Below are 13511 nucleotides of genomic sequence, written 5' to 3'. Positions count from 1 at the left end.
CCCTGCCATTTCAGCTTGTGGTTGGAAGTGGCTATTGGCAGTTCATCCATGTCCTACTGGAACCTCTCGTGGAAGTGGTGGCTGTAGATGCAGACCAGGTGTGGCAGGGCAGCATGTGGCTCCAGGGGCTTCAGTGCAGTAGCCATCTCTGCCCTGAGCATCTGCGACAGGCCAGGCATTGGGTGTCTAGAGTTTCTCCTTGTGGTTCAGAGGAGATGGGCTGTGTGAGCCCAGGCAGCTCCACATTCACCATGTGATGGGGACTGTAGGATGGACCCTTCGACCTACAAAGGTGGAAGGAGAGTAGCCCTCCTGGGCCATGCAGCAGCTTAGAGAACAGGTTTTAGTCCTGGCAGACCAGGCCAAGCCCTGGCCCTGTTGCTGAAGTGGCTTTGGCTATGTTAGACTTACCTCCCATCAATCAAGGCCAGGCAGCCCGGACTCTGCAGGGATGTAGGAGCAAAGCAAGACCGGGTACCTGACCCCTTAATCTGGCCCTCACTCAGCAGTTGTCTGGCAGATGGCAGCTCTGGTCTCTTCTAGCTTTGAGGTTTTCCCCAAAGTGTTTCTTATGCATGAACTGTGACATTAGAAATAGCGTTTTGAGGGGCCTACCAGATTCTGAGGTGTTTGTTTTGCTTTTGTTCAGTAGTTCAGTGCAGATGCTGCATGCTAGGGGCACGCCCAGGGTCGAGCACTGAGGCTGCAGAGTGGTGAGCACAGACACATGTTTTCTGCCTTCATTCATTCACTGTGTGATGGGGACTGTAGGATCATGGCTGTATAATTACAGGCTGAGAGGTGCATAGCAGAGCCCACAGGAGTGGGTGGCATTGGGCATAAGGAGAGGCTCTCCCAGGAAGTGCATCTGTGCGAAGACTGGTTAATTAGGTGGGGCTGGGAGCTGTGTGAAAGGGTGAGTGTGGGAGGATGGGCCGTGCCGTCAAAGGGACAGAATGGCATGGCAGCTGGAGAATAGGCATGGGTCACTGGGAGGGTTTTAGTCATTTTCTTATGATCTGTGCGAGATTGTGGGGTTGAGGAGCACATGGTCAGATTTGCAGCTTTAGCCTCACTGGCTGCCAGATTGAGCAGAGGGAAGAGGACCTTGGGAGGGGTGAGTATCTGTCCCCTAGCCAAGTTCTAATCAAGCCATTTGCTATGAGATTGCCACCTGTGAGCTGAGGTTAGCTGTAGCCATGCAGAGATGAATGAACCCTCCCGCACACACCCCAGCATGGGGAAGCCACCCCAGTTCCAGGATAAAGATGCTCACAGCACAGAGGGAGAGCTGTAGGCCTCGCAAGCAGGCAGCATGTGAGTGGGCTCTGAGGAGCAGCAAACAGCTGTCCAGGTGGGGCAGAGTTGCCAGGCCAAGGCTGGGAGAAGGGGCAGACAGCCTCCAATGTGTGTCTGCTGCCAGAACAGGGAGGGCCCAGGAAGGGGCTGTACACTGCCATCCCTGAGAAGGCATCCAAGGGTGTGGTAAGCATGGGGAGGAGGCCCTGTGTGGTGGAGCATTTTGATGGGCTGGCAGGCAGGTGTGGTTGGTACCCAACTGTGTGGTCCTGGATACCGTGGGAGTTGTATGGCCTTATGGGAGTTGTGTGGCAGTGGAGTAAGGTGGTGAAATTTGGGCAGTCAGTAGGTGCGGCCCCCAGGTGTCAGGGTGTCAGCTGAGGATGCTGATGACTGGCTGCTTCTGGGTCTCCATCCACCTGCACCACCCCCATCTATAGGGCCCAGCAGCATGCTTCTCAGCTGTCCTCACAGAGTCAGGCATTGTTTCTGCCAGGGCTTTCGATACCTAGAGTCTTATCTGCCACTGATGGTAGCAAGGCCAGTCATGTGTCAGATTTGTGTGGGCTGGCACGCTTTAGATTTATTTATTTTTACAATTTAAAAAAGGCCTTTATCATCAATATCTTTTATATCATGATCAAAGCATCTCATCCCCACCATGTTGTTTAGAGAATGCAGCTGTAGAAAGAAGAGCCTTTGTGGCTAATTAATAGAAATCAGGTCAGCGCTTGTTTAGAAGGCTTTGCTGGGGGGGGAAGGGGGGCAGCAGGTCATCCTCAGCCCTTAAGTCCTCCACCTTGTAAGGTGGAGCTAAGAGCTAAGAGCTGGGGCTGACATTGGGCATGACTGTGCTTGGCTGTCCACCCTGCCAGGCCCCACATGGGATCTCCCTTTAGCTCAAGCAGCAGAGCATGGTCAGGGTTCGGGAGCTGCTGAGTCTGCTGGGGGCCCTGGGTGAGGCCATGGAAGGTGCACTGACACAGAGCCAGATGACCTGGCTTTTTGTAAGGGATGCAATTAGGACTTTGGGGTGGAAAATGGGGATTCATTCAGCCCATGTGGACTCCTTAGCTTCTTGGGGGGACAGGGGTGCTCAGGCCAGACCAAGCCTGCAGGCAAACCCCAACTTGGCTAGGCATGGCCTGGGCTGCCTCAGTTTGGGTCCATCATTTGTCCCCTAAGGCCTGGCTCTTCTCCAACATGGCCATGTCTCTGGACTTCATGTCTCCTGCCTTCTGGAGCTTCTCTGCTGTGCCTCCAGCCCATAGTGGGCTTAAGCAGACACACATTAAGTGTTCATAGGGCTGTGTCATTGGGGTTCTGTACCTCATTGTCCTGGGGGGCAGGCCTGATGGTAATACTCTTTGCTTGGAAATCCACTGGCCCTCTGGCTAGTGAGACAGAGGGGCTCAGCAAGCTGCAGACCCCTCCCCTGAGGACAGCTATCCCTGAACAGCAGTCAGACCCCTGCCCACCTGGAGCAGGTGCTGTGAAGTCAGGGCCAGCAGTCTCATAGCACCTTTTCCTCGCCTTGCAGCCATCAGAGGGCGGGGAGAACACAAGGGAGGGATGACACCTCCTTCTTTTAAACTCTTCTTTTTCTTCTCTCTCCCCCCCCTGACCTCCGCCCCATGGCCAGCCTGCCCCTCATAGTCATCTTGTAGCCAGGGTGCTTATAGGAACCAGGGATGGTTCCCATGCATGTGCATACACACACATACACATGTACTTACCCGCACACAGATGTATTTTTTACATAGATATATTTGTTGCATATAAAAATGTAGGCAGATATATATTTGTTATATATCAATTATAAGTGTCACATTGCATCGTTTTTCAACACAGAAATCCAGGGAAGAGCATTGGTGAAGATTTAAGAGGCAACAGCTGAAGAGCCCTTTCAACTGGAACAAATCTGAGCTTGCGCTTTTCTGCTGTCAAATAGCAGCTCTGGCAAATCCTAAATGTTGTCTGGATTTAGCAACTGGTAGAGATTTAGTGATTCTAGAGACTCAAGTTTCTGTGCCAATGCCTGTTAGTCACACTCCTGGGAGCCCCCTCGTTTCCCGCTACGCAGCCTTCTGGGTCCTATGAGTGCTGGCCCCTGTGGGAGCCACAGTTCTGGGGTCTGAGTGATACCTTGGTGTTGGGGGCACTGGGAATGTCATCCCACTTCAGGGGATGGTTTGGTGACTCCTTACATATACACAGGGTCCTTACTCCTTGGGGTATGGTGCAGATGCCCTGTGACCTCCACCCACACTCCAGGGACTGGATACCCACGCCTGTGTTATGTTCTTAATGTTCTTTAAAACAAATTATTTTTCACTGAACAAATTTCTACTAAAATATTATAAATCTACTCATGACCCTGTATATATGTGATCAAGAAGACAGTTCCTGCCTGGGAGTGCCCAGGTGGCTGGTTGATTGCTGAGAGCCCAGCCCAGATTGCCATGGACTTTTGGCCTTGGGGAGGAGTGGGCTAACATTTGTCTTGTCCTATTTTAACCCAGCTATCTTCCCCTCCACCATGTGCAGCCTTCTGTCAGGAGCAGGTCAGTGGGCCTGAGCAGCTGATTGCACTTGGAAGATGGGGGCTCCCATTTGAGAGGGCATAGCCCTGTGGGTATTAGGCCATGAGCTACCAAGGCAGGTACTGAAAATTACAGGGCAAAACTTAGGAGCCTCTGTGGCCTCATACTCCCGCCCGCCCCCCCAGTACCCTCTAAAGACTCTGTGGAGGCTAAATCAGGGAGACCATGGTTGGCAGGGCTCTGTTGGGAAGGTCAGTAAGCCCCATGCCTGGGTATGAGTGTGCTGTGTACAATGGGTACTTCCCAAGCTGCCACCGCCCTTGACCATGGTGTGTCCCCATCTGGCTCCAAGAGTGTATAGCAGATCAGATCCCCTTACTGCCATGGGAGGTGGAGTAGAGTTATTCAGGTGACCTGTGTTCCTCTGTAAGAGTCTGAAGAAACTTATTCCTCCACCAAGACACACTTGGCCTAGGTATGCCTCATGTGCTGTGCTGGGGGCTCAGGGCTTCTCCTTAGGTTCCTGAAAGCTGTCTTCACTTTGTTGTTCAGTGATTATTTCTTCTCTTTTATTTTCTCTTTCTTTTTTCTGAAATTGCTATTACTTGGATGTTAGGTTTCCTGAATAGTTCTCTCTTTCTTTTTTTTAATCTTTCTGATCCTATTTTTCTTCTTTATTCTACTTTCTATGATATTTTCTCAAATTATCAACCTGTTCTTAACTTTATTCTGCTGTAGTTGCCTGAGACTGGGATGTTTTTTTGTTCTCTGAATATTCTTTTATATACAAAACATCCCATCAATGTTTTATGAATACAGTATGTTCACTGTTCCTTTGATGTTAATATGGTACTTTTTGAAGTTTTCTTCTCCCCATATAATCTGTTCCTTCTAAGTTGCCTTTTTCCTGTCAGCTTGGTGTTCTAGGCCTTGCTTATTGTTTACTTCTGGAGAATTTCCTCAAAGGTTCGGGATCTGGCAAGGCTAGTTCCCTGGGAAGCCTTCAGATCATTGTCTTCTGGCCTTTTCTTCTGGCCTGGTATACCTTTGGAGAAAACTGAGGTCTGTAGGGCCTGGGCCTGTTCTGCCAGCTCTGGGTGCTGGCTGCTCAGCACCACCATGAGATCCTCAGTCTCCTTTGAGTTCCTCTTTTGCAGTGGGTGACTCTGCCCTCAGGGCCAGAGAGCTTCTGTTTTCTCTCTAGTAGTTTGCAAAGATACTCAGTTGACAGATTCCTACCCTTCACCCATAGAAGAAGCAAGCAGCAGTTTGCCCATCCCTCCCCACAGCATCAGCTGGGCAGAGCAGGGAGCTCACCCCTGGCCCAGCCTCCAGAAGCAACTAGCACACTATGCTGTCAAGACTGGTTGAGAGTGGAAGCTAAGCTTCCACCACACCTAGTGTTAGAGAGGCACTGTGGAATGGGGTCTTCTCACCCCACCACTCCTGTGACCCTAGTTCACAAGCCCCGCTGAAAGCTTCCCCTCTCCCTGCCACAGCACTGAGGCAAAGAGAAAGGTCCATCATTCTCTATCCTGGTGTTAGCAGGACCTGGAAGCACTGAGCTTGCACACCTATCTCCACATTGCCAGGACAGTGTCCACAGGGCCACTCTAGTAACAAGCAGAACCTCCACTCTGCTCCCTGAGTCTGGCACTCCTGGATATACAGGTGCCAGACCACAGAATGTCAAAGCTCATGATGCAGAAACGGATAGAACTGAATGGAGAAATAGCAAATCCATATTTATAGTAGAAAACTGTATTTCATCCCTCTCAGCAATCAATAGGACGACTAGATCAAGAGACAGCAAAGACATGAAACTGAGTGTCCCCATCAACCCACAGGCCTTAATGCTGTAGGGCTCTCTGCCCAACCACATACAGCACACATGCCTCTTTTGAGTTCACCTGGAACAGTCACCAAAACAGACCACATCCTGAGTCATAAAAGCAACCTCAACAGATTTGAAGGACTCAACTTCATAGACTGTTCTCTGACCATAATGAATTCAAACTAGAAGTCAGTAATGGAAAAACAACAGGAAATCTCCAAACATTTGGAAATGAACAACACTTCTAAATTACCTATGGGTCAAAGAGGAAGTCTCAAAGAGTAAATTCAACTGAGACAGTGGCAGCATACACGTCAGAATTGTGAGACACAGCTGAGAAGGAACTTTTCTAGCACTAAAAGTTTATGTGAGAGGAGAAGGGTATCTAATTTAAGTTCCAACCTCAAGAACTTAAAAAAAGAAGAGCAAAATAAGCCCAGAATAAGCAGAAAGAAGGAAATAGCAAAGAGCAAAAAACAGAAAATTGTGAAGTATTGAAACAAAAGGCTGCTTTTTTTGAAGGAAGACAATAAAGTGATAAACCTATAGCAAAATTGACAAATATAAAAAGACATAAGACATAAATCATTGGTATCAGGAATGAAATAGGGGACACCACCATGGATCCTGGAGCCACTGGCAGGTATCGTGGAGGTCAATGAACAGCTTTGCACTTAACAATTTCATTATCTATTGTCCTCCAAACCACTAACTATCAAAACTCAGCCAAGATGCAACAGATTATCAGAATAGTCTCCTAAACATTAGAAAATGAAGTTATAATTATTACAAAATGTTTCTAAGAAAGATGTCTCCAGGTCATGGTTTCCCTGGAGAATAAAGAATAATTAACATCAGTTTGACACAGCGTCTTCCAGAAAATAGGTGGCCATCAAAGGCTGAGTAGGGGAGCCTGTGTCTGCAGAAAGGTGGTAAGGGCAACACACCCTCTAGTACTGGCACGGGTGTGTCTGGGTGGTGGTGGGCACACCAATCTCCCATGTATAGCATATTGTGTGGGAATAGACATACAATAAGTGCACATGAGCTGCTGAAATCAGGCATCCCGGTGGACTATGCCAGTGCCAGTCCGTCTGCTTTGATGCTGTTGTTAGGTGAGGAGTATGTGGAACCAACCTGTACATTTTCTACAAATTCTCGTGAATTCATAAAAATTCCCAAAGTCCTTCGATCAGTCTTCCAGTTTTACCCCTACCTTCTTTCTGCTTCCAGAAATAAATCCCATTGGTGCTCATTCCTGAGATATTAGGGATTTTGTGGTATAAAAGTTTCTCAGCTTTTCCATTGCTGACCAAGGATTCAACTTGTTGGAGCCATTTGCTGTTCATCCGTCTGCTTTCCAACTTCCAAAGGTGTTTGGATGTTGTCCCCTCTTTGATTATCTTTAGGTATATGCCCCCCCAAAGTAAGAAAAACCTTTGTTCTTTTTTTTAGGTGGATTTTGAGAGACATTGTACTTAACGCACCATGTTTAACTGAAGTCTCAAATATATAGGTATATATCTATATATCTCATTACTCATTACTCAACTGAGACTATGGGCGTGCACCACTGTGCCCCAACTCATGTGTATCTTTTAAAACATGAAACACATACCATTAAATCCTATTTCTCCACTTTACATTCTAAAAAACACTTTTCTATATTTTTATAGTCTTTTTGTAAGTATCAATGTATAGTTGGTTTCATAATATACTTGATTAACCCTTTTTAGAGCTTGAGTAGTTTCAAGTTTCAGCTATTAAGAACAAACTCTGATGGACATCTTGTGAATAAACTGTTTGCCATGTTTTGACTTATCTGTAAGAGAATTTGTGTCTCAAAAGACTGACTGTATCTAGCCTATTGGAATCTAGTTGCATCTAGGGATCTGATCCGTTTTGTTTTTGGAAGTGATGACAGTTATTCCCTCTGGTGGTAATAGTAATAGCAGTAGCGATTTTATAAAAAGCAGCTTACTGTGGGCCAGATACTGCACTATGTGCATTCTCTGTATTATCATACTGGATTCTAGTAGTAATCCAAAGGGTTTTAAAGAAAGTTATTTGAGGTATAGTTTGCAACAACAGAATGGACCCATTCATTATAAGCCTATAGCTCTGTGTGAGAGAACTGCCAATGGTGGGGCAGCAGTGGCCTCCATCCAGGAGCAGGTTGTGAGCATGCATGATCTTCAGAGTTCAAAACAACAACTAAAGGAAATAAGTCTGCTTTATTGTCACCACATGCTAGCAGGTCTAAAGAATGTCAGTAACAAAACGCAGTACCACCACCCCTCCCCACCAGATGCTAGGGTCATGTTTTGACAAATGTATTTGTAGCGTGTGATCACCACCACAATAAGGTATAGGACATATCCTGTGGGACTTACTACTTTTTATCTTTTAAATTATCATATAGTAAAATTGTATTTTTTTTTAATGGGGTGAGTTCTGTGAATTTTAATCACCTCATAATCGGGGTACAGAATAGTTTCATCACTTCAATCTCCCATGCTCTCCAAATATACTCTCCCACCCACATACTTGGCACCTGTTGGCAGCCACTGATCTGTTCTCCATCTCTGTTGTTGTTTTTTTTACCCCCCAAGAATGTTCTGTAAATCAAATCCTAAAATATATAATCTTTTGAGACTGGATTCTTTCATTCAGCATGATGTCTTTGAGATTGATCTAAATTGTTATGTGTGTAAGAGTCGATTCCTAGCCAGGTGCAGTGGCTTCCACTTGTAATCCCAGCTACTCAGCAACTAAGGCAGGAGCATTGCTTGAGACCAGGAGTTAAAGACCAGGCTGGGCAACAAAAAGTGAAGATGTAGTCAGGTGTAGTGGCGCGCGCTTATGATCCCAGCTACTTGGAAGGCTGAGATAAGAGGATGGCTTGAGCCCTGGAGTTCAAGACTACAGTGAGCTCTGATCACACCACTGCATTCCAGCCTGAGCCATAGAGTATGATCCTGGGGAGAGAGAGAGAGAAGAGGTTCAATTTCTTTTTGATTATCATAGCTTTGTAGTAAATTTTGAATTTTGAGATCAGGAAATAATGAATCTCCTAACTTTGTTGTTCTTTTTCGAGATTTTGACTCCTTTGATGTCTGGACAATATTACATTTTCCTATCTTTTAACATGGATGTCTTCATGTTTATTTAGGTTTTCTTTTATTTCTTTTAGGAGTATTTGGCAGATTTTAGGGTACAAATCTTACACTTCCTTAGGTAAATTTATTCCTAAGTATTTTGTTCTTTTTGATGCTATTATAAGTGGAATTGTTTTCTTATTTTCCTTTTCAGATTGTTAATTGCTTAAATATATAGAAATATAACTGATTTTTGCATGGGATTTTACATCTGGGGACGTTGCCAAATTTGTTTATTGACTGTAACAGGCTTTTTGCAGATCCTTTGGGGTTTTCTTTATTGTAGCATCTGTAAATCGGGTTTTTTTTTTTAATTTTTATGTCTTTTTTCCTTTTTCTTGGCTAATTGGTCTGGCTAGGTTGAATGGAAATCATGAAAGCCTTCTTGGATTATTCCTGATCTTAGGGAGGAAACTTTCAATCTTTCACCATTGAGATTGACATCAGCTGTGTGGGTTTGATAACTTCTGGTCATATTTGACAGGATTCCACCTGAACTGCCTGGGGAAGGTCTTAAGATTCCTGGGCTACATCCTGTTCCTATGTAAACTATCTTATTTTGAGTCCCTCACATCTTAGTTTGAGTTCCTCAGACTATTGATGTACTGAGTAATGTGTAACTAAAAAGGACACTGATTTGTTTCTGAATCATGAAATTTTGCTGATTTATTTCTGAATCATGCACTCTTACTGAGTGTCTTGCATGTAGAACATTTTATCCTGTATAGTGTTATCTGAAGCCAGTGATTGCAACCTCTGTATTTTACCCACCAATGAAAATGGAAACGCTGCTGTGTTACTAAGAAGTAGGCTTGCCTGACTCATGTAGTAGCCAACACTGTGGCACCAGCTTCTGAGAAAAGGATAATCTTTATTGTGAGTCAACTAGCAAGGAGACAGGAGGCAATGCTCAAATCTACTTCCCTGGGCTAGGAGATGGGAGCCTTTATAGGCAGAAAGAGCCGATGAGGGAGATAGGAAAATGCAATGGGGCTTGGTCCAACTGGGTTATGCAAGGCAGCAGTGCTGTCCCCAACTGTTAAGTCTAGATAGCAACACAGCCAAACATCCCTTGTTGCTTAATGTGGTCCCTATTCCTGGATCTATTTCAGTTGTGCCTGTGGTTGATTTTAGCATTATGTCTGGTTCCAGGTCATGAATTGTTCTTGAGTGTGAGCAGGTTATGTGAAGTGCCACCTGCATTCTTTGCTGCCAAAATCAACTAGTCGTTTTGTCAAAGTTGAACCCAATGGAACTGATTCCCTTCCAACTTGTAACAGACTTTGGAATTCACCCATGTGTGTTGGTGTTTCTTCCCTGTGGGTCCTCACCTTGGGCTTCCAGTATACCTTTTTCAAATTATTTCTGGCTTAAGCAGCCTGAATTTTGGTGGATATCTTTTTTCAAAAGATGCCGTTTATTATGTTTAGTGAATTCCTTTCTATTCCTAGTTTGTTAAGTGTGTTTTTCATAAAATGGCTTTTTCTGCCTCAGTGGAGATGATCATATGGATTGTTTGCCTTCATTCTATTAGCATGGTGTATTACATTGATTAATTTTCATATGTTGAAACAACCTTGTATTTTGGATATAAATCCCCCTTGGTCACAGTGTGTAATCCTTTTAATAAGGGGTTGGGTTCAGTTTGTTAGTATTTTGGTGAGAATTTTCATATTTATAATTATTGGTCTCTAGTTATCTTGTTTCTTTGGCTTCCCAATCATCAGCATATAATATTGGTCCCCTACAATGAATTAGGAAGTATTTCCTTCTCAACTTTTTGGAAGAGTTGGGGAAGGTCAGATGTTTATTTTCCTTTAAATGTTTGTTAGAATTCGCCAGTGAAATCATCTGATGGACTTCTCTTCTTTGTTGGGAGGTTTTTTCTTTTGAGACAGTCTCACTTTGTTGCCCCTGGTAGAGTGCTGTGGCGTCATAGCTCATAGCAACCTCAAATTCTTGGGCTCAAGTGATTCTCTTGCTTCAGCCTCCTGAGTAGCTGGGACTATAGGCGCCCACAACAGCAGCTGGCTATTTTTAGAGATGGGGTCTCGCTTGGGCCCAGGCTGGTTTCAAATCTGTGAGCTCAGGCAATCCATCTGCCTCGGCCTCCCAGAGTGTTAGGATAACAGGCGTGAGCCATTACACCCAGCATTGTTGGGAGTTTTTCAATTATACTGTCTTATTTATCATAGGTCTGTTTAGATTTTCTGTTTTTCTTCTTGAGTCAGTTTTTGTAGTTTGTGTATATGTAGAAGCTTATTTCATCTATTATGCAATTTTTATGCACAGTTCATAGTATTCTCTCATAATCCTTTTTATTTGTCAAATCAGTAATATATCCTCTTTCATTTCTGAATTTTATAACTTGAGTTTTTTTTTTAGTCACTGTAAGTAATGATTTGACAATTTTGTTTTTCTTTCAAATAACCAACTTTTAGTTTTGTTGATATTCTCTGTTGTTTTTACATTTTTCTCTCTAACTTATCTCTGCTCTAATCTTTGTATTCCCTTCATCTGGTAGCTTTGAGTTTAATTTTCTCTTTTTCTAGTTGCGGGTGTACAGCTGGGTTATTGATTTGGATCTTTCCTTTTAATTTACATTTATTTACCTGTAGACGTTTACAGGTATAAGTTTCCCTCTTTATTTTTCTCCATATATCTACATTCTCTTTGTAATTTCTTTTTTTACTCATTGGTTATTTAAGAGTGTATTATTTACTTTCCACGTGTATGTGAATTTTCTAATTTCTTTCTGTTACTGATTTCTAACTTCATTCCATTAAATTAATAAGTTTAACTTATTAAGACTTTTTTTGTAGTTTAATCTGCAGTCTGTTCTGGAGAATATTCCATGTACACTAGAGAGGAATGTGTAGTCTGGTGTTGTATACATGCCCTGTGGATCTAATTGGTTTATAGTGTGTTCAAGACCTCTGTTTCCTGTGGTCTTCTGTCCTGGGTGATCTGCTTTTTAATTGCTAGGTAATATTTCATTGTATGGTTATACCACGGTTTTAAGATTTACATGTTGTCTTTTATTATTTTAGTATTTAATTGACAAGTAAAAATTGTACGAATTTATGGTGTATAACATGTTTGGAAATATATGTATACATTGTGGAATGACTTGTTCAAACCAATTAATATATTCATTACCTCACAATTTTTTGTGGTACAAAAACACTTAAAATCTACTTTTGGTAATTTTCTAGTATATAGATAGATATTTTTTTTACCCCTCTTAGAGACAGAGTCTCACTTTGTCACCCTCAGCAGAGTGCCATGGCGTCGCAGTTCACAGCAACCTCCAGGTCTTGGGCTTAAGCTATTCTCTTGCCTCAGCCTCCTGAGTAGCTGGGACCACAGGCGCCCACCACAACGCCCAGCTATTTTTTTGTTGCAGTTTGGCCAGAACCTGGTTTGAACCTGCCACTCTCAGTATATGGGGCAGGCACCCTATTAACTGAGCCCCAGGCACCACCCTATATATTGTTATTAACAGTTGTCACTGCACAGTATATCTCTTGAACTTACTCCTCCTGCCTAACTGAACCTTCCTCTGCTTCAGTACCCCTCTCTGCTTCCACACATGGGGCTACCATGAGGACTCGTCACAGTCTCGCTCTCCTTGCAGGTTAAAGATTGAGGAGCTGGAAAGGGACCGCAATCGCCTGGAAGAGGAGAAGAGGGTGCTGGAGGTACAGCTGGAGAGGGGTGTCCTGCAGGTGAGTGCTGGCAACAGCCTTGCAAAGTGTGTCCCAGAGCAACGTTCCCACTCCAGGCCTATGTGGCTGCCTGCCTCCTTCCCTGGAGTCTGCTAGGCTCATGCTCTGGCTAGTGCTCATGCTCAGGTGACTTGCCTAATCTTTTCCCTGCACTACTATGTGGTTCTGGGTGTGCCCAGGCCCATCCCTGTCTCTGTGCCATTGTGAAATCGGACTATTATTTGCATTCTTTTCATTTCACCTTCTTTTTACTTTTCATTGTCCTAAATTGTTCCATGGCAGAAACCCACAGGTTTGAGATTGCCCAGTTTTTAGACAGGCCATTATTTTATTTTGACACCTTTAGGGGCAAATCAAATCTTTTTATTACCGGGTCCTAGTAATGGGGTAAGATACAGTGAGGTGCTATGGCCACAGCCAGACTCATGGGACCTGTTTTCTCATTGTGTTTAGTTGGGCCCCTGCCCCAGTGGCTGGCAGTGGTGTCCTGTCATGATGTGCCGGATGTCTTGTCAGGTGTTGAGTCGAGCAGAGCCTGAACTGCCCAAACTCTGTGGAGGGAGCATGGCGTATTCCCTTGGGAACTACTTTTCAGTTTCCTTGCTTCTGGGCTACTAGTCCTTCAAAAAGCATCCTCAATGGCTCTTGGAGAGATAGTTGAAGAACAAATGAGATGAGAATATAGGTGAACAATCAGTAGTGGCGGTCCTCAACCACCGTCCTGAGCAGATGATACACAGATGTTCTCAAATCAGCACTCCTATGTGGGAGTTATGAGTAGACAGGAGATCTGGCAGGAAATGCCAGAGGCTCTCTGTGTTCCCCCTGGGTCAGCATGAGGGATGGGATGAGCGATGCTCCGGAGACCATCCTGCTGAGCTTCTGAGGGCCGTTGGTGGTGTGGGTCCCCCTGTGCTAGTGTGTGTCCTAGAGCTTTTCAGAGCTGAGG

General features: G+C 44.5%; 1 protein-coding gene across 7 annotated transcripts in view; it reads left to right on the top strand.

Moving 5' to 3' along the window:
- The window catches only part of MAD1L1 (mitotic arrest deficient 1 like 1), a 472925-nt gene that overhangs the window by 294820 nt on the left and 164594 nt on the right, over positions 1-13511 (top strand). For all 7 annotated transcript variants that reach the window (XM_053555531.1, XM_053555533.1, XM_053555530.1 and 4 more), the window contains one exon: positions 12472-12562. In XM_053555531.1, the coding sequence (XP_053411506.1) occupies positions 12472-12562 (91 nt within the window). The remainder of the gene's footprint in view (positions 1-12471; positions 12563-13511) is intronic.

Source organism: Nycticebus coucang, chromosome 12 (genome assembly GCF_027406575.1).
Source record: "Nycticebus coucang isolate mNycCou1 chromosome 12, mNycCou1.pri, whole genome shotgun sequence".
In the NCBI taxonomy this organism is placed as follows: domain Eukaryota; kingdom Metazoa; phylum Chordata; class Mammalia; order Primates; family Lorisidae; genus Nycticebus; species Nycticebus coucang.
This window is presented reverse-complemented; position numbering and strand designations above follow the sequence as displayed.